Source organism: Tasmannia lanceolata, unplaced genomic scaffold (genome assembly GCF_043159265.1).
Source record: "Tasmannia lanceolata isolate RefF3 unplaced genomic scaffold, GAP_Taslan_0.1 ptg000044l, whole genome shotgun sequence".
In the NCBI taxonomy this organism is placed as follows: Eukaryota; Viridiplantae; Streptophyta; class Magnoliopsida; order Canellales; family Winteraceae; genus Tasmannia; species Tasmannia lanceolata.
In genome coordinates, this window is record NW_027518721.1 from 21306401 (window position 1) to 21328209 (window position 21809).

The 21809-nt window shown below is 38.2% G+C and overlaps 2 protein-coding genes across 2 annotated transcripts; one reads left to right on the forward strand and one right to left on the reverse strand.

The window, feature by feature from the left end:
- Window positions 1-1575: 1575 nt before the first annotated feature.
- Window positions 1576-21025, forward strand: LOC143863760 (putative fructokinase-6, chloroplastic). The gene is made up of 7 exons (XM_077374517.1): window positions 1576-2026; window positions 6054-6268; window positions 7140-7352; window positions 7949-8146; window positions 8469-8606; window positions 10362-10478; window positions 20789-21025. The coding sequence occupies exons 1-7, from the start codon at window positions 1888-1890 to the stop codon at window positions 20921-20923; spliced, it is 1155 nt and encodes a 384-aa protein (XP_077230632.1). The 5' UTR covers window positions 1576-1887; the 3' UTR covers window positions 20924-21025.
- LOC143863977 (uncharacterized) lies at window positions 14778-15811 on the reverse strand. The gene is made up of 2 exons (XM_077374786.1): window positions 15624-15811; window positions 14778-15532 (listed from the first exon to the last, which is right to left on the reverse strand). Exons 1-2 carry the CDS (start codon window positions 15759-15761, stop codon window positions 14909-14911), a joined length of 762 nt encoding a protein of 253 aa, XP_077230901.1. The 5' UTR covers window positions 15762-15811; the 3' UTR covers window positions 14778-14908.
- Window positions 21026-21809: the final 784 nt, after the last annotated feature.

The following is a 21809-nucleotide window of genomic DNA, read 5'->3' on the forward strand; positions in this document are numbered from 1 at the left end:
AAGGATCGGACCGATAACGGATCCAAATAGTTCGTGACCAAGACTTAGAAAATCAGATACAAAGAGAAATCCGAAAAGGATCGGACAGATAAGGGATCCAAATAGTTCGCGACCAAGACATAGGTGGATCAATCCAGGGATCCATTGACAACTTTGCTCATACATGGTGGGGCTCACCATAAAATTAACTATCAAAAGGAAAATGATATATTCACCCCTTTTTCTTACTTGGAACATCCCACTCTAGTGCAAAAGAGTATCTATATTACGTAATACACATGGGATTGGTAGTAGTATTAGATGTGATTTATGTACTTCTTGGTCTTCACCTGTATTACGTATGTAAGATGAGGATCTCATAATTGTTGTAAAGAGAAAGTGACTTCAGCTTAGCTTTTAGGCAATATGGGTGCAGCCAACTCAGCCCTTTATATAGAAAATCAATGACTCTGGTTTGGTCCAGAGTCCAAACCAATTGGTCCACAGTCCAAACCAATGTGATAGAGAATCTACTCTAACACATCTCGACAAGGTGCACCATCTCAATTTAATCTCATTTACTTCTACATTTACTTCCCTTTGAAAAACAAGAGAGAACTATTGCAAAAAATTTCTTTTAAATTTATTTATTTTGGAGAGAAAATTAAACCATTTCTCTCTCTCTTTCTCTTTTTTTTTTTTTGAAATTTAGTCTCATTTATTTCTCCATTTACTTCCCTATGAAAAACAATAGAGAATTATTGCTTAACACTTTCTTTTCTTTTCTTTTTAAGTTTGAGAGAAAATAAAAGCTTTTCCATTTTCTTTGAAGAACATTTACTTTCTCTTTGTCTCGCATATTTAAAGAAGAATATTGAATAAAGATCATGATAACCTATTTGATTAGGTATCGACCCACCCTATTTTTCCTAGGATTCCTTTTTGTAAAATAAAAAGGGAAATGATAAATGCGCCCCTTTTCATCACTTGGGACACCCAGCAACATTGAATCTGTGACTGCAAAGGGGCTGATGTACTTCGCATTTGAAGGAGTTAAAGGACATGATTGCCACGTATAGTGTCCCAAGTGATGAAAAGGGCCGCATTTATCATTTCTCAATAAAAAAATATTGGGAGATGATAAATTCACACCCCTTACAACGTGAATTGTGTGGCAAACTTTTTAACGCTTTTTGACATCAAATCACGTCAAAGGGGTGAGAATGATCCTACATGGGGTGCGAATTTATCATCTCCCAATAAAAAATGCCTAAAAATATATAAAATAAAAGGGCCCACTTCGGTAAACAAATTTTCCATGAAATTTACTTTTATGGTTGCCAAACATGGCATTAGCTTCATACCTATGAAATGAATTCATTGAGATAATACTAATGGGCCACTTCAAACCTTGATTGGGCCTAAAGCCCACTTGGGAGTGCAGCAAAAAGATTTCTCATGAAAAGAGTTTTCCTTAAGAAAATCTTTTCAAGTCCAAGATTTAGAGGTAAATTGATATAGTTATAGCTTATTTAAAGGCATATCATCCTAAATCGAAGGCCTCTCTAAATAAACATTTTCTCATTTGTAATCAAATCAAATCAAACCATTGAAAAGTAAGAATTTTTCTTTCCAACCTTAAAATTCCCAGAATCCAAAAGTGAGGGAACATTCCTCTCGTTCTTTCCGCCACTAAAAAGTTTAGAAATCGGATACCTCAGAAACCTTGCCCCCTTATTACATAACGCGGAAATTAGGGTGGTGTTATAAAACAAAATCATGGTCGTTACAAGGTGGGTCTTGTTCTAAGAGTTTTCTTTATAGCTTTTAAGTATAATTTTTCATTTTTTTAATCGATCCAGACCTTGTTATAAACGAAGAAGAAGAAGAAGAAGAAGAAGCTTAGCAATGGCTCTCTCTTATACTTCTCTCTGCTTTAATGGCTTTTCCACAAAGCATTTCTCCTCTTCATCGATTTTTAAAAAGGAATTCATCAGACCGAGTGCTTCTGCTTCTTCATTGATTCTTCCTAGGCGGAGATTGCAAGGTAAATCTAACTTCTTCTTCTTTTTTAAGCTTTTGGAACTGATTTTTAGGGAAAAGGGCTTGATTTTTAGGTCATGTAAAATGGGTTTGTTTTTTTGGGTCTTTATTGGATTGGAACTCCGATTTAGACCCAGAAAGAAAAGGGTTTGATTTTCACTACATCACTAATGTTGAGGTCGTTTGGTTAAGCTTATTATTTTCTTGTTTAGATGGGTACATGAGGTTTTGAATTTTGATCTCTTTGTTAAGAAGGAAACGTAATTGTAAGGGATTCCAATGGATTGCATCTTAGAAATCTCTCGTCCAGATAGAATTTGTTTCTATGTTTCTATTTTTAATGCATTGATTTCTGTTTATTGTTGCATTACAGTTTAAGACTCTTTTCATCTCAGAAATCAATACGTTCAAGATATTAAAAACGCATTGATTTATATATGAGGAAAATATATATATATATATAGTGATATCATGCTTAATCTTTCCCAACTACTATTTATCCCATAGTTGCCAGAGTGGGAAGCGAGTGCGAGAAGAGTGATAGAACACAGTTCTATCAAAGCAGAAAATAAAGAAAAAGAAGAAAAAGAATAGAGAAAGATGAAGAAATCAAGGAGTTAATTCGAGGAAACTCAGGCCTCGAATGTGCAAGAGCACTAAAACGTATATTATTGCTTGAGAATGGCCATACGGCATCTACATGATTTATAGAAATCAGTGGTAGCAAAATAGGAAAGAAAGCCAGCATAATAAGAAAGGAAAATACAACATAATAAGAAAGGAAAATATGGAAACCTAGGTCTATGGGAATCTAGATCTTTTACAAAAGAAACAATCGTAACATTCCCCCGCCCTCAATTTCAACCTTGTCCTCAAGGTTGGTTAGTAATAAACTCCAGAAATTTCTGTTGGAGGGCATGGTAAGGCTCCCACGTGGCATCTTCAATTGGCAAATCTTTCCATTCCACAAGAACGCCAATCACGGCTCGATTATTGCACTTGACAACCCATCTGTCCAACCGGGATGATTTCCAGCTCCATTCCCTCCTTCACTTCAGCTTCAGGTCGACAAAGGAGGATTTCATTGCTTGATCATTCAGATCATGTGCTACCTGCTGGCAGTTGACTTTGGGCAATGGCATAATCTTCTTGCTTCTTTTTCAATTTTTCAAGCATGACACATGAAAAACAGGGTGTATTTTTTAACCCTCTGGAAGATCTAGCTGATAAGCAACAGTCCAATACGCTTAAGCACCTTGTAAGGCCCATAGAAACGTGGAGAAAGTTTCCTGGAAGTACGAACATTGACAGTTAAATAACTGTCGATAAGGCTGTAGACGCAGGAATACCCAGTCACCAACTTGGAATTCTTTAACTGTCGATAAGGCTGTAGACGCAGGAATACCCAGTCACCAACTTGGAATTCTCCCTAAGTGCGATGTTTATCTGCTTGTTGCTTCATGCGTGCTTGAGCACCATGTAAATTATCCTTAAGAAGCTGCAGCACACGGTCTCTATCGCGTAAATCACAGTCGACTTGGTGCACATTAGAAGACCCATGGGTGTAAGAAGTGATGAGAGGCGGGGCACACCCATACACAATTTCAAAAGGTGTCCTCTTTGTAGTGGAGTGATAAGTCGTGTTATACCACCACTTAGCCCAGGGAAGCCAACGGACCCACTCCTTGGGTCGATCACTTGTGAAGCAATGCAAGTAATTTTCTAAGCAGCGGTTGACTACCTCGGTTTGGCCATCGGTTTGAGAATGGTAGGCCGTACTCATGCTGAGCTTAATCTCCTGCAAACGAAAAAACTCTGTCCAAAACTTGTTAATGAACACTGGGTCGCAATCACTAACAATAGATTGGGACATCCCATGCTACTTAAAAATATTATCTACGAATACTTGTGCAATAGTAGCTGCAGTGTATGGGTGAGATAACGAGCAAAAGTGAGCATATTTTGTAAGACGATCAACAACCACAACTATGGCACTTTTCCCATGTGAAAGTGGCAAGCCATCAGTAAAATCCATGGAAATATCAGTCCAAACCTGTGTCGGAATTGACAAGGGATGAAGAAGACCTGGGCTTGCCACTGTCTCACCTTTGTTTCGTTGACATACTTCGCATTCCTCCACAAATGTTTTGACTTCTCGTTTCATTCCCTTGAAGGCTCGAGATATCCGCTTATATGTGCGAAGGAACCTGGAGTGTCCAGCATATGGTGATGCATGAAGTTCCTCAAGTACGTTGAGCTTCTTGGAAGAGTGAGCAGACAATACCATTCACCCTTTATATCTGAGATCTGATGAGTCCCATGTGTATCCTGAAACGACAGTGAGATCTTGCTGTAATTTATGGATGATGTTCCGAATGTCAGGATCACAAGACCACTCCTTGCAAATGTCATCAAGGTCATTAAAGAGTGGCATAGATATGGCTACAAGTGCTGCATTCTCCGGTATACGTGATAGTGCGTCGGCCACCACATTTTCAGCCCCCTTTTATAGATGATTTCATAACACATCAACTTAGAAACCCATATATGCTGCTCCATGGAAGAAATCTGTTGCTCCATTATGTGCTTTAAACTCTTATGGTCTGTCAATATTTTGAAATGTCGACCAATCAGATACAGCCTCCACTTTGTGACTACATGGACGATAGCCATCATTTCCTTGTCATACACCGACATCTCTTGGTGCTTGGGGGACAAGGCCTTGCTTGTAAATGCTAAGGGATGACCCTCTTGCATTAGTACTCCACCAATATCGATACCAGAGGCATCCATGGTTTAAAATTTCGATTTCAGTACCGGTTTCGGATATTCCAAAAACCGAAACTTCAACTGAAATTCCGAAATTTCGGTCGAAATTTGGTAATAATTAAAAAACAATATTTAATTCATTTCGACGAAATTCCGAAATTTCGGCCGAAATTTGGTAAAGTCCGAAATTCGGAATTTCGGGAAATTTCGGTTTCAGTCGAAATTTAAAACCATGGAGGCATCACACTCTATCACAAAAATCTTGTTAAAATTTGGCAAGGCAAGAACAGGTGTAGTCGACATTGCCTCTTTTAATCTCCCAAAAGAAACATCAGCATCCGCTCCCCATTTGAAGTTGTCCTTTCGCAGTAGAGCGGTTAAGCAGTTAAGGGTGCACTTATTTTGCCATAGTCTCGCACAAATTTTCTGTAATATCCTATCAGCCCAAGAAATCCCTGCAATGCCTTGATTCTGGTTGGTTTAGGCCACTCAACCATAGTATTGATTTTTGAAGGGTCTGCTGCTACCCCATCCTTTGAGACAATATGACCAAGGTATTCAACCTCAGTTTTCCCAAAGCTGCATTTAGATCTTTTAACAAAGAGACAATGCTCCCGCAGGAGGGTGAGAGTAATCCGTAAATGATGCTGACGATCTTTCCAAGATGAACTAAAATAAACTTACGGAGATATGGGCGGAAGTTGTCATTCATAAGGCTCTGCGTGTCAACTGAGTACTCAATTGCGCCAACTGAGTACTCGATTGCGCCACATTGAGTCGACTAGTATTTGCTTTGGCATCGTTTTGGCCTGCATCTGTGCCCTGAAACAGTGGCTGTAATATTACTGTTATAGTTGTAGTTGCAGCGGCATTTGTTGTAATATTTCAGAGTGAGTCCATCATTACTTGATGTAGATGATGATAATCATGTGATTAAGTAAAAGTGGCCTTTTATTGCGGAATGGGATAACTACAGGTGTTGATACATCCCTATATTTAACTACAGATTGTGCATTCTGAATGGTTATGATTTTTTTTTGCATGTTCGTGGATTCATTAACAGTTTAAATGGTCGTATGATTCATTCATTTCTAAGACTGCATTTTTCTCTCAGTTCATTAATCGTTGCACTTGTGTTTCTTGCAAATTTTGTGTGTGTCCATTACTAGTATATTTTATGATTTATTTATTTCTAAAATTACCTTTGTCTCTCAGTTAAATCATTTGCACTTGTGTTTATTGCAAAACAATTGTGAGCCTAGGCGCAAAAGCATTTTCGGGGGATGATGGCCAACCTCAGACAAATGAATCACCACTTGTTGTGTGTTTTGGAGAAATGCTAATTGATTTTGTCCCAACTATTAGTGGGCTTTCATTGGCTGAAGCACCTGCATTTAAAAAGGCTCCAGGAGGTGCCCCTGCTAATGTTGCTGTTGGCATAGCTCGGCTTGGTGGTTCATCTGCTTTTATTGGAAAGGTATCATCTAAAGTTTGTTGATTTGATCTGTGCACTATTCAATTAAATATGCAGGAAAACATGAGTATTTGGTATTATTCCCTGTTGTTTCTTGATAAAAAAAATACCCAATATAAAAATAGCCAAATACAGATTACCGAATAGATGAATCGCTACTTCTAGTTTGATTTTTTATGGAACTTTAACTTCTTACTTACTGTTTTAGCAGTGAACTTTAACTTCTTACTTACTGTTATTATATACATGTACATGGGGTCATGTTAATATCCTCATAAATAAAAAATTCATTAAAAAACTGTGTTATATAATGATAAAAAGATAAACTACATGCATAAGGACAACATACCATTTAGGATGAAGTATATATATACCTACAAACACCGCATCCAACTGGATCGATAAAATTAATTGAAATTCAAAGATATTTTTCTTATATTAGTATATGTAGGTCCTTTGTCGGACCTACTGCAGAAATATTTTTTGTCATATAGACTCTTGAAGTGAGACTCTCCTTCCTAAAGTGGCAATCAATCTCCATTTGTCATCCTTTCCTGACACATTTGGGTTTGATGCCATGGTCAACTTCATATGAGGCATATTCATTATTCTCTCTCTCTCTCTCTCTCTCTCTCTCTCTCTCTCTCTCCAGTGTCCATGATTATAACAAAAAGTGTTGTGAACTGATTCTGGAACTTCCAAGTGTAACGGTGAAGAGATATATATTACAGTTCCTGAAATTTTTGCATTTTATTAATTCACCTATCTAAATCACTACTGGTAGATGCATCCCTTAATATCCCATTCCATTTGAAACCAATGTGGGGACATTTATCCTCGTACTGATCTTGTAATATATCTAACTCATGCACAGGTTGGTGAAGATGAGTTTGGTTATATGCTTTCTGATATATTAAAGGAAAATAATGTCAACAACAAGGGAATGCGCTTTGACCCTGGTGCCCGGACTGCTCTAGCATTTGTTACCTTGAGAGCTGATGGTGAACGCGAGTTCATGTTTTATCGTAATCCTAGCGCTGATATGCTTCTTAAAGAAACAGAGCTTGACCTTGATCTCATTAGGAAGGTATGTGACAATCATGTATATTGTATAGGGCATGTTTGGGTACTAGGAACCTTTTTTCATTAGAAATCGGTGTCTCCAAGTGGAGATGAGGGTGAAGTTCCTAAAAATTAGGAAACCAGTCTCTCCGGTGATGAGAAGTTGCTAAAAATCCGGAAGCAAAAAACTCTACTCAAAATCGGAGTGACCTTTTCCCTTCTTTTAGCAACTTTTCATCACCGGAGACACTAGTCTCCTGATTTTTAGTAACTTCACCCTCATCTCCACTTGGTGACAGACCGATTTATATATTAAAAAAAGAGAGCGGCCCAGTGCACGAGGCTCCCGCCATTGCGGGGTCTGGGAGAGCTAGATGTACGCAGCCTTACCCCTGCTTTGCAGAGAGGCTGTTTCCGTGACTCGAACCTGTGACCACCAGGCTACAATGGAGCAACCTTACCGATTAAAACTAACAGCCAAACAACGGCAATAGTGTAATTAAGGGCAATAGTGTAATTAAGTGCACTAGAAGTAACATATTACCCCTAGCTATTGATGAGCTCTCTTATTTTCTCTTTGCTTTATTGATTTAGACTGCTTTGTCATAAATCCTGTGGCAGGCTAAAATTTTCCACTATGGTTCTATAAGTCTCATTACCGAACCATGTAAGTCAACCCATCTTGCTGCAGCTAAAGCCGCAAAGGATGCTGGTGTGCTTCTGTCCTATGACCCCAATCTGAGACTTCCACTATGGCCATCTGAAGATAGTGCAAGAGAAGGAATTCTGAGCATATGGGAAACTGCTGATATTATTAAGGTAGTGATATGTTTAACAATGTGTCCTATATAATCAAGATTAATTTTCTCTGTCCCATTCTAGAGGGAATCAGTACTTCGATCCATGGTTTTAAATTTTGGCCGATATCCAAAATTTCGGATTTTGGTTGGGACTGAAATCTGTGAATTTCGGTTTCGGGTTTGATTTCGGTTGAAATTTTGGTCATTTCAGCCGATTTTTTTTTAAATGACCGGAATTTTTAAAAAAAATCTACCGAAACCAAAATTTAAAACCTTGCTTCGATCTTCAAACACATGAATGAATACTTGGGACATTGATTTTGGTCGAATTAATGAAACAGATAAGTGAAGACGAGATTTCCTTTTTGACAAAAGGAGAAGACCCATATGACGATGCAGTTGTTCGGAAACTTTTCCATCCAAATCTCAGATTGCTTCTTGTGACTGAGGGCCCAGATGGTTGCAGATATTACTCTAAGGTAAGCTACCAATAGTGGGGAGATCCACGCCATTTGAAATGTTAATATATCCATTTCATGATTCTAGTGTTAAATTTTGCATGTTTTCTATGTGTATTAGGAATGCCAAGTGAATGAAATAAGAGGTTGAATTAACTGGCTGTTAGTCAATCCTTTGCAACTGATAGTATTCACATGTTTTAAAAGATGAGAAAGGTGAATGGGGAAGGCTGGTATGATGTTTATTCAGTTAGAAGTAGAACTATGCATGAGTAGCTTAATGACAATGGTTATCATAATATACTAGAAGCCTTGGACATGATAAATACATTAAATAGTGGGTATGACTTGTAACAAATATAAACTTTAGTGAACTATAGTGTAATTTATCTCTTTTAGTATTTTGATTATCAACAAATACAGAGGAAAAGTTGGAACATCATGTTTAAGAATTTGGAAGTAGGATTTCCCTTTCTAAACTGGAGATGTGATCTGATTAATTAGGAAACATGCTGTTAAGATAGCTTGAAAGCACATACTTTCGAAACCTTCAGTCCAATAAGTGAAGCTCAAGTGAACTCTGGGTGATGCCAAGTGATTGATTCTTTCGCTTTACGTCTCTCTTCATCTGTAATTTATATGGACAGGTAGTTTGATGGTGCATCTCAGTTTCCTGTTCTATATAAAACCAAAGATTTTTAAAGATATATTTTATATGGTTATCACATCTTAAAACTTTTAATAATCAACCTAGAATAGATCTTAATCATCTTATGAAACAGTTTAAAGATTAAACACAATTCTCTATAGATTTTTCACGAGATTAATTATCACTTGTGAAATTCATCAATGAACGACAAAAAGTAGCCATATCCAAAAATGATAAATGAAGTGATTATTCATTGAATTAATAACAATAATAGTACGAGTAGATTAGATACTTCACATGTCTCACACTGAAGATCGTTAATAAATCAAGCATAAGTGGGACCATGGTACTAGTAAACATAAGATAGATAAGATGGATTTGCTAGATGGGAGTGCCAATGGGACACATTTATCACCACCCAATTGTGAATGAAGTGTTGTGGAAAAGCTGATGTGCTGATGGAGCAGATACATTTTTTTTAATGGAGCAGATATATACTCCACAAGACTTTTGAAATTACCAATTTGACACATTTAGTGCCAATCAAATACGAATGAGGTGCTGTAGCAAAACTGCTATGCTGATGAAGGAGATATACTCCACAAGACTTTTGACATTAGCAATTATCTTCCCATCCGCAACTCCTGAAAACACAGTAATTAGGGAAATAAAAAAGTTATACTGCAACTGAGACTTTCTCCAACAAGAGGTTAGTTGAAATTTGAAAGACTTTCTCCAACAACAGATTACTTGAAAACCCATACGGGTGTGGTTCTTTGGCTTAAAGTCATGGGTTTGCTCCCCATTGACGTGAGTTCAAATCCCCTTGAGCTTACCCAATGCGCGTTGTTTACGGACGATTGCTAGCATCCGTAGGGAATAGACCCGCCGGGGTGGGGGTACCTTATGTCGAGAGAGAGAGAGAGGGAGGGAGGGAGGGAGATTACTTGAAAGTTATACATTTTGAAAAAGGACTAGACTAAAGGAAATATTAAATAATGTTCAAACCCAAAAATGTATTTCTCTAATAATTTTTGAATTTTTATCTTAGTATATTGTTAAAACTGGCATGGTTATCTATTTGGTTCTATTTGTGGATGTGAAATGATGAGTTCTTAATTTTATAGGAGTTCAATGGGAGGGTCAGTGGATTAAAGGTGGATGCTGTAGACACTACTGGTGCTGGAGATGCTTTCGTTGCTGGAATATTATCGCAATTAGCTACTGATCCTTCCTTGCTCCAGGTATTGGTTTTGGTGAATAAACTCTCACTTTATGTGGGCCATTTGTCCCTTAGCATTGCCTGCAAATGTTCATATATTTCGTATGAAAATCTTTGCATATTGGACTTGATGTGTGTGATTTCATAATAATCGTTGTCATTACCCTTCTTAAATTGATTTACAAGGCTATGATGGTCCAGAGTTGTAGTGACTGTAGGGTCATTTCATTCTTGTTCGTGAAAGATAAATGCTTCTCAAATCATGGTTTTTTTTATTGGGCTTTTACTTTTTAGTGACTGTAGAGGAAAATTATTACATGAACCGGTCAGGAAAATTATTGATTGGTAGGCATCAGATTGAACTTTGGGATCACTCAAAGTGATAACATCACACCATGGAGAGACATCTCATCTCAAGAGTATCTCACAATTCTCATTCATTTCAAAAATCCTTCTTGCAATGAGGTCTTCCCTATTTATGGAGGGGAACTGCCAAATTTGAGAGAAAATTACCAGTTTATCCCCACTTAAATCTGAGAAGGAAATACAATTTTACTGCTCACTTGGGTGTCTCTAGAAAATTACAGGTACGTCCTATGTAGGCTGTTACAGAAATACCCCTAAACAATGTAGACAATTACAAGTATGCCACTAAAGTACAGCTAGCCAGGAAAACTTGTTCTAACACACGAGAGTATTAATCTGGCTCTTCTTCCTCATTCTTTTATAGACTTTAAGAGGTTGACTTGTTTGATTCCCATCATGGAGTCTAAAATACCCAAAGAGAAGAGATTCTTCTTCATATTTGGAACATGCAGTGCATCTATTAACATCCTCATGACCCCTTCATGCATCTATGTTTTGTTAATCCTTAACCAAATGGTCTTACTGGGGGCATGTTATTCCTTGTCAAGTCAGTACCGTCACATGTGATTTGAGTAATATGAAACAAGAATCCACAATGGGAAAAGCCACCACTCATGGTCACAAAAAGGACCACTTCAGCATAATCAGATTATCCTCTAGCTCTGCTACAATGGATTCATTTACTTTTCGTTTCTACTTTCTCTTTGTGTTCGCAACAATTCTTCTCTGTGTGTCCCTTATGATAGTAAAAGCATTCAAAGTTCTTAAAATTGTATCTAGACTTGGATCTATCATTACTTCTAGATCCCCTTTTTACGGTCTTCTGCCTGCGTATCGTATAAAGAACCCTTTTCCTTGTCTCTTGTGAGAGAGGGGTTGTTGTAACATCCTCCATATCAATATAATCCTTGCCATAATGCAAATAGCAATCAGATCTTCGCATGACGAGGGAAGACATGACAATGGAATTAAGGCTTTATCCTCATCCTCAATCCTAACGTCAATAGTTGATAATTGACATACAGTTTTATTAAACTCATCTAGATGATCAGAGACGGGCATACCTTATTTCATCTATAGAGTATAGATACAACCGATTTGTGAGTGATTTCATCATGTAGAGTCATCCCAATCTTCTTCACAGACTACTCCTTTATGACACTATGCATCACATTATCTACAAGACACAAGTGGATAACACTCACAACCCTCAAGTTGTTATCTTACCACTTATCCTCCAAACTTCTTTCCGTCAAACTTCTCCTCCTTGAACTTCGCATTTCAAACTTCACGAACATCGCAAAACTCTCCCAAAACTCTAATACCGGTTTGTGTGAGAATTGCTGATCCGGGGTTCAATGGAAACACAAGAAAACGGAGAAATAGCACACAATAAGAACACAATAATTTACATTGTTCGCCACATTCTATGGTTACGTCCATGGGTGACAGCGATCCTAGAGCTTCCACTATATGCAGAGATTACGAAGTACAAGATAGTCTACAAATGAAACCTTATATAGAATCCCAAACCTAATCACGGTACATCAGTTTTACCCAAATATGGAAAGGGCGATGATATCCCCTCCCCCCCACTCTGCAGTATGCATTCGCCCCCCTGTTAACGTTATTTGACGTCAAAAATCGTTAAAGTTGCCCACCGTTAAAGTTAAAAGGGGGGCGAATGCATACTGCAGAGGGGGAGGGGCGGGGGGAAATATCATCGCCCTAATGGAAATTGTGCAGTTATCTCATAATGAAAATACCCCTATTTCATCGCCCTATGGAAATTGTGCAGTTATCTCATAATGAAAATACCCCTATTTCATCTCCCTATGGAAATTGTGCAATTATCTCATAATGAAATACCCCTATTTTGTGCTATGGGTGTGCTGCCTTGGCCGACATTATAGGGGCGGCCTTTCGGGCCTATATTGTAATTGTATGAAAGCCATAGGAATGTAGATGAGATAAAATTCGAGACATAAATATAACAACTTATACACTCTTGATATGTATGTATCACATGCAATGCATGACTAAAAGTTTAGGGTAAGCGGAAAGCTCTATTCAAAGGCGAACATTAGAATATTTCATTAAGGGTGTGTTTGGCGTACCGTTTGAAATAGCGTTTGAAACGGCGTTTTGGTTCAAAACGGCGTTTTGCCAAACGGCGTTTTGGTGTTTGGTTGGCCAGATCAAAACGGCGTTTTAAACGGCAAACGGAGGTATTGTGTGTTTGGTTGCAAATGCCCCAAATCGGAGTTTTAGTGGTAAAATGACCAAAAAGGGTATTGTTTGGTTGGCCTCAATGTAACTCAACTACTCTCTCATTAGGCCCAATATTAGAATGTCATTAGGATCTCATTCAACACAATTAAAATTAAACATCATTGTCATAAATAGTTATACTATTGTTCACAAAAAAATAAATTTAAAAAGTGGCACAATGAGTAATTTATATAGAACATAATTCATCACGAATGCGGTCCCGAACCGAACCCATGAAAGCATCATCATGTGCATAGTCAAATGTATCATTCTAATCCATAGCATGATCATAACCCAAACCAACATTAACAGTAGGCATATATGTATCATCATGGTCAGCTCTATCGAACTCCTCATCACGACTTGCATGCTTTCTGATGTAGTTGTGCAGTGACATTGATGCTACAATTAGTTGTATCTGGGTTTTTAAATCGAATTTAGGCATTCTGGATAGCAAGGCCCATCTATTTTTCCATACACCAAATGTGCGCTCTATAATGTTCCTAAGAGAGGCGTGTGCTTGATTAAATTGCTCATTTGAACCACTTATTGGTTGAGTACCATGTCGAAAAGCTGGAACATGTGACCTTTCTCCCTTGTACGGGGCCAAGTATCCCTTCATATTGGGGTAGCCGGCATCAACCACATAATATTTATCTACATCAAAATTTGAAAAGAAAGTTATATATTATATTATATTAAATTTATAGTATTATTTGTGTACTTACCTCCCCTTGGGTGAGGAAAATTAAGATCCGGCGTACGCAGTGCCTCTGAAAAAATCCTTGTGTCATGAGCAGCACCTTCCCATCCTGCCCATGTAAAGGTGAAGCACATGTCAAAGTCACAGCATGCCATGACATTTGTTGAGGTGTAACTTTTCCTTCCTCGATATGGAATTTGCTCTGCTTGAGGCACAATCACTTGAATGTGGGTGCCATCAATAGTTCCAATACAATATTTGAAGTATGGATAAAATTTTGCCCTATTTTGGATGTATGCAGGAATAATATCATTGTAATTAGGCTCTGGCTTAATCATATCAGACGAAAATCGCATTGCACAAGTTAAGATTTTATGAAATTGCCGGCTAATTGTCTCTCCAGAATGTTGGAACCGCTCCTGCATATACCTATTAGAAACGCCATGTCCTAATGTCATCAGAAACATTGTCATTATCTCCTCAATAGACATTGCTTTCGTTGGTGTTAACCCATATCTTGTTTTGAATAAATTACACAAGTTCCTAAATACATGTTTCTCCATACGAAGTTGCTCATAGTATCGGTTTGGTGCACCATCTAATAGGTCCATGATAAATTTATGCCCAGTGTATTTACTTGTTCGGCAAGGTGTCTTGCAAAAATACATAGAATAATACCTAATTGCATCTTGCACACCTTCAACAACCATGACCATCAAATCTTCATCATCATAATCTTCGTCACTGTCAATTGATTCAATTGATGCATCTGACCCATCTCCTGAATCCATATTCCCTGCAAATAAAAAACCAACAAGTAGCATATTCAAATCCCGTATGGCACACCAAGAGAAGATGTTACTGGTATGCTCCAGGCCTCTGTAGTGTAAAAACAGTTCAAAATAAATTGTATACAAATGAAAAAGTTATACATTGTCTTGAGCTTGTTCAACAAACATATAAAAACCAACCAGTTCAAAATAAAAGTAACAACCAACAAGTTGCAATACCCAAAAAACTATCAGAAGTTCACAACCATCGATCACAAGATAAAAAATAACGTCACTTGTCAACATCCAAGTAACACAAGTTCACAACCAACAGATAGAAAACTAATCAATGGGCTGGGGATAGTAAACATCGTCATCATCGAATGACGGTTGCAATGGGACTCCCAACTCATAATGTAGCCAACCAATCTTTGTTTTGTCATCTCCCATAGCCACCCACAATGCACGATTCTCTTTCACCTTGAACAATTTGCAAGCGGCATAAAAATTTAGTGACCCCCTCTCATAACCTGGCAACAAGGCTAATTGCCTCACGATTTTAGTCATGTCAGCATCAAACTTCTCCATACGGACAGATGTAGTCGTGCTCCTGCTTTCCACTGCAGTCGCGAGACGCTCTAAGTTTTTGGAAATATGATTTGCAACCGATCTTCTTTTTGCAACCCTTTCTTTTACTTTAGGCTCTTTCTTCCTTGCTACTACATCTGGTTCCGTCTCATCTTCACCATAAACAGGCTCATTCGAAGATACTGGTGTGCCTACATCTTCATCTCCCTCTTCCTCTATATCAAATGGGGTAGATGGTTTGCTATTTTGCGTCTCAACATGGCTTGCAGAAGGAGAAAATGCAAGTCTTCCAGTTGCAGAAACATCTAAGAACAACTCCTCAAGATCCCAGCACCTTTCCAAGGCTCGACTCCTAAAGCACGCATACTTTTTATTTCTCTACACAAAACAAAAAAAGAAACATTATCATTTTACTGAAATGGAAAAAAACTTATAATAAAAATAAATTAAGTTTAAGTTTATTGATTACCTTAATTTGAGTATCCCACCAATCGTCTGATGCATCTATGCAATGCTTCGCATGATCAAAACCCAAACCAGTTGCACTGGTCAACAAAGAATGCCACAACTGCCACTCCTTTTTAGTCGAGTCCCAATGATTTTTCATTTGTTCCTTAGTGAATCCCTTGCCCGTCTTCTCATTAAAACCATCAGTTGCTAGCGTCCACCCTTCCTTACTCAAGTGTGAACCAGGTTTAAATCCCCTCCTAACTAAGTCCTTACATATGTCAATCCAAGCATAATGGCTATCAGTGTCCCATTGAGCTTTCTTAATAATCTCTTTTCCATTTGCCTTCCCTTTTGTAATCTGGGAAGATTTTTTTGCTTGATCACTTTCCATCTAAAAAATTCAAAGCGTAAGCAAGAAATTCTCTACACAACTCTACAAGGTCAAGCAACAATAGAGAGTATAAACACAAAAAGCTAAATATAGCAGGTATCCTGGATTTGTTATTTTTGTTGGCTAGTGCTAATAGTTAGACACATTGAGATTACTTATAAGCAATGATATCGCATAGTATCCATTTTGGCCATAGGCATGAACTTGGGGTGCTTATCTATTACAGAAGTTGTCAAGGAGAGAAATGCAATGACATTTTATTCAGTGTATATGATGTCTACTTGTGATTAATCTTTCAAAATCATTGCTTCTTACACACAAAAGTAGTATGTGGACTGTGGCTTAGTATGTGGGGTTGTGTGTGGACTGTGGCTTAGTATGACAGGTTTTAGGTGCAGTGAACCTGCGACAGTCAAGAAGGGTTGGTCGATGGGTTTCTAAGGGGATTAGGGACTGGTGTAGGGGAGTAGGAGCAGGGCAGACGTGGAGGGATGGTTTTAAAACAGGTTTCTGGGGTCTGTAATAGGCCAAGAAAGGTACTGGCGTATGGGTTATAATCTCTGGGCAGTTGGGTATTCGAAGGATGCATTAGGGTATATGGAGGGGTTTAGGACAGGTTAACCCGTAGCATGTCAAGAATGTGGGTTAGTGTTAGGATTTAAACTTGGTAATGTTGCAGGGCTATAGCTGGTTGTTGAAATAGAGTGGAGTTTCAAGGATGCAGGCCGGAGTTTTGAGAACAGATCTTGAATCTGTAACAGATTTAGGGCAGTTCAAACTAGGAAATTGTAGGGTAGGCTGACGGTAGTATGGGTTTATGAAAAGTGGGTTGTGGAGGGGGTAAGGGGTGACAGGTTAGGGAACAAAGGTTCAATCTTGGGATGTATTTCTCAAACAAAATTAATGGATGGAGAGCTGAGATCGGAAATTGAAATTAAAATAAATTAAGCAAGAAAGATATAGGAAAGTAAAACCTATAATCACTTTGTGTTCTAGGCACCTAACCTAGGATTTTGAAGCATCACACCTCAAGAGTAATCAATCTCAAGTTTATTCAAATCATCATTCCATAGGTTCAATGGCCAAATGCCTTGAAAAACAGAACATGTGCAGTAGAAAGCTTGAAATCCCAAAACTCCTTCTTCAAAGCAAGCAAAATAAAACCTAAAAATCCATAAAATTAAAAAAATAATAATGTGTTGTATAAGTCCACTGAGGGCTTTTATCAAACAGAACATGTGCAATACAAACCTTCAAATCCCAAAAATTCTTCTCAAAGTAAGCAAACTAAAACCTAAAAATCCATAAAATTAAAAAAATACCTCTGCAGAGCAAAACCCAAGAACCAGACGTGTGCCTAGAAAATGAGTGGAAACTACCCACAAAATCCAATTTTCGGTTTTTAGAAACCCTATTTCCTGAGATTTAACAAGATTAAAAAAAGGAAAAATGAGTGGAAAGGAGAGAGAGAGATCCGTACCTGCTATGAAGCTTGGAGAGTCGTTGCTTGGGAGATGTTTGGAGGTTGAAGACAAGTATCGTGTCTTCTTTTTTTGGAGCACAGCAAGAGTCGGGGAAGAATGGTGAAAATTTTCGTTTTAACTTCTGTCAAAAAAACAAAGGTGTAATAATGGGTTTCGTGAGGGTAAACATGTAAAATTCCACAACCTAAAAACTCCGTTCAAAACGGCATTTTGCAAACGGACCTCCCCCCCTCCGTTTGCAAAACGCCGTTTTGAGGGTTCAAAACGGTATTTCAAACGGCGTTTCAAACGGTGGCTGCGCACCCAAACACTCCCAAACGGCCGTTTGGCCCCAAAACGGTGTTTCAAACGCCAAACGGTTTTTTAAACGGTACCCCAAACACGCACTAAGGGGTAATAACTAAGTAAGTGACCTTTCTAGGTTCCCAACCTTCCTTCCAAGTCTAGTCATATGATATTTTTAAACATCATAGTGAATACTATTCTTCCTAAAGAACATTTAGTGATTTCAATATAATGATCTATTTTAATTGGCAGTGTTGGAAATGTATTTAATTCTTATTTATATGGATTTCAAATAATGTCCTTGTTTTAGTTTGGTTTTCAAAAGACCTGCATGATATTTTTACAGATATTAAAGTTTCAATGCATGTTTCTGTGGGTTAATGAGGAGAATGGTGAAAATCAACCGTGGGTGGCTTGGGAAACCACTCTTCTGCCTGAGATGGTAGTAGCATTGTGTTTATGTTATCTAACAATTCCCATGGTTGCAATCATCGGAATAATGGAAGGTTTCAAGAGCTCCATCCTGTGGTGATTAGATAAAATTATAAGATCCATGATGGCAACCAAAAGATGGGCCAGATTAGTTTTAATAATGGTTTTAATAGGAATATGTTTCTGTAGTCAAAATATCCTCATGGATGCAATCATGGGAGCAATAGAGGCTTTCAGACAGCATGTTAGAGCTCCACGCTGTGGTGATTAAAGATGAGCAAGATTAGTTTGAATGATGGTTTCAAGAGGAATTTGCTCAACATCCGACATTCAAAGTTGGCATGCTTGGCTACCATGAAATTTTTTCCTGTAACATTAGCTTACCCAATGGTGAGGGAGGCTCGGAGAGGGATGGATACCAGAGGGACTGTGGAGAGAGTAAGAAAAGCCTGAAAAGAAGGGAACAAAAGAACACCCAAAATATGATCGACTTTTTCCTTGTTTTTTGGCCACTTCTCACCCTCTACTCATTCGTGCCCACTCAAGTCCCCTTCTCCCAACTGCACTACGCCTCTCTCACCACTTGGAAAACTAATTTATCATGAAAAAAAATTCATGGCTGCCAGACATGACCTAAGGGAAAACCGTAAGTCTGGTTGGACACTGGAAAATTTTGATCTGCTGTTACGGATTCTCCTCTTTCCAATTTTTGTTCCTTTGTCTACTTATGAAGGCAGAGTAATCTCGCTACCCAGTTAACTATTTTCCAGTGTGGAGATCATGCAGGCCACCAGAATGGCTTGCTGTAGATTTTTCTTGTTCCAGGAGGCTCTTAGCTTGGTGTATGTCGCAACAGTTAAAATTGAACTTCACCCATTCCGATTTGTGTCTGGCCTTTTAATCGATGTGGTCTTATCACTCCCTGGTGGGAGTTGAACAGTTTAGCCATTTGGCCTTTGGAATGGAGGGCAATTGATGTGCACAACCCATTAACTTAGATTATGATACTACTACAGGTGAGTGATATAGATTGCATGGGAGCAAGAATTAACCCTAAATCCCTGTATCCATTACTGCATTCATTTGCTCAAGAGGAGATGAGCAATTTGGAAAGCTAACTATTAATTAGATTCTTCCTGCTTCACTCTTACAGTATGGGAGGGCAGAATAATTGTTCTTGGGAGATAGCAGGGATTAGCTATACCTCTACTTATCAATTGATAATAATAATGAATTAATGATGCTTATATTCTTTGGAGGCCAATAGGGAAATTACTTGGAAAAATTCTGTTACAATCGATGACATCTTTATGAGTCAAGTCTCATTCGGAATCGGTGATGGCTGGATGGGAACTCCCATGCCTAGATGCTATCAAATTAAACTTTGATCGGAGGTTGAATGGGGCCTTCCCCAGGGGGGAGGAGAACAAGCATGACCTTTATCGTAGAGCCCTTTGTAATGTTATATAATAGTGGTGGCTCCCTTAGCTTCGATGTCCTTTTGTTCTTTTGTTGATCTGTTTTAGAAGGACCATCTTGTTGCACTCATATCTAGTCTTATGTTTGTTTTATTTACCAAAAACCATCTTATCATTCAGAAAGGAATTTTCATCACAAACAATGCTTGAATTATGCAGGGATTAGAGATTTTAAGTTTTAACAACGATTGGCCATGAAAGAACAATTTTATGGATTAGCTCACATCTCAGACTGTACACAAATTGCTCCTTTTTCTGCCATTACTTGGAAGGATCACTATAGTGAGAAAACATCATCATTGTGGTGTGGAAAGAACCATGAAAAAATTAGGATGTTAGGAAGGCTTGTAGTCATTGTCCCCTCCTTCCAATGCTTCCGTGGGTACATAAATCTTTTGGGGCATTCCATGGAGTTCATATGACGTAATGGTTTTCTACATTATGCCTATATATATGGGCTTACTGTTCCTGCACTCGAGCGCAGGAATGGCACAGGAAACCTTTTTTTTTTTTTTTTTGAAATGGCAACATGAACTATATTAATAAACAGAACCGAGATGGTCCTTAGATATTACATTAGGAGCACAAGAACTACAGCAAAATCATGGGGGGAGGATGTCAAACCACTCCAAACCTAGCCTATTCACACCCGATCTCGCTAGAGAATCTGCTTTAGAATTAGCAGACCTCCTTACATGCTTAAAAATAATCGAGGAGCCTAACACTAAATCAGATATTTCCTCTACTAAAGAAAGGAACCTCCAGGGAGGAGCTGCAAAACCCGAAAGCCATGATATAACATTTGAAGAGTCGCTCGTAAGACCCTCTTTCCAGATGCTTTATCCCGCAATATGCAGCTCTTAGTTCCGCCTCATTTGAATCCGAGAAACCGATAGGCCCCGAAAAGGCACAGGAACACCTCTCTCTCTCTCTCTCTCTCTCTCTCTCTCTCTCTCTCTCTCTCTCTCTCTCTCTCTCTCTCTCTCTCTCTCTCTCTCTCTCTCTCTCTCTCTGTGTGTGTTTCTTTTCAATCATTTATGTTCCACTGATTAAATGAGTTTATAATAAAGAATTCGCTGCAATGCTGATTTGTACATTTTTCTTACTTTTATAGGATGAAGACGGATTGAGAGAAGCTCTCAAGTTTGCAAATGTCTGTGGGGGATTGACAGTGAAGGAGAGAGGAGCAATTCCTGCTCTACCATCGAGAGAGGCCGTGCTTGAAGCTTTACTTCAGTTTGCTACATAGCTCAGATGAAAAAATCAGATTTCGTAGGTCCTAGAGTTGCCCCCTTAGGCTTTTGTATTATGTTGGAACCAATTCAAATAAAATATTGTAATCATCCATTCTTCATGAATATTTTACTTTCTCTTAGCCCTGTGTCAAACCACTCAATTGTTCTGTGTTTAGATTGTTTTGAGCTTAGAAAGCAGTAACAGTTCCAAGTTTCCGCATTGCAGCAGTGCATTCTACAAATCTTTAAAGTGATTTATAACTCAGGAAAGTCAAATGAGTTTTGATTGAGTTGTTGAAGTAAAAGAGAGTCAACTCGGAGGAGTCCATGATGACACAAAGGGAATCTTGAAACTCCAATGTATACGCCAAAAACCAACCTTCTCCCCTACATATAAAATAATTCTTACTTTTCCCTCCTTTGTAGTGATTTTCTGTTACCCATCAAAGACTAGTAGTACACCCTTAACTGGCCTTTCAATGGTGTAAATGATGATACATTGATGATGATAAAGATGACCGTGATGAAAATCATAGCAAGCAATCACTTGCGTGGGTGGGAGCAATAAAATACATGAATCACATTCCCAAGCTTGGTTTACAACATACTCTATTCACCACTACCAAGCAATTCAACCTTCCAAAGGTCGATATTTGTGGTAGAATCTTTATAATTTCGAAAGTTTCTGAATAGAAGAAATATCTTGGCATGTCTTTCATTTTACTTAGTCTTACAGTACTAGAGTAGACTACGCCATGAAATTATGTGGGTCCCATCCCTTTCATCAAATCAATAGGAGGAATCAGGCCACAATTTCCGAGGTTCCAAGCAAAACCAGTCCTTATTATAAAAAAATAAAATAGGTCTCTTAAATCTTTTGTAGATTTTGCCTTGAGAAGA

What these genes read in the sequence shown, in the direction of transcription:
- LOC143863760 (XM_077374517.1), top strand. Translation starts at nt 1,888, where the DNA reads ATGGCTCTCTCTTATACTTCTCTCTGCTTTAATGGCTTTTCCACAAAG. An exon ending in TCCTAGGCGGAGATTGCAAG is followed by an intron (nt 2,027 to 6,053) that starts GTAAATCTAACT and finishes TTGTGAGCCTAG; the next exon opens with GCGCAAAAGCATTTTCGGGG. An exon ending in CTGATCCTTCCTTGCTCCAG is followed by an intron (nt 10,479 to 20,788) that starts GTATTGGTTTTG and finishes TTACTTTTATAG; the next exon opens with GATGAAGACGGATTGAGAGA.
- LOC143863977 (XM_077374786.1), bottom strand. Translation starts at nt 15,761, where the DNA reads ATGAAAAATCATTGGGACTCGACTAAAAAGGAGTGGCAGTTGTGGCAT. An exon ending in GGTGGGATACTCAAATTAAG is followed by an intron (nt 15,533 to 15,623) that starts GTAATCAATAAA and finishes TGTTTTGTGTAG; the next exon opens with AGAAATAAAAAGTATGCGTG.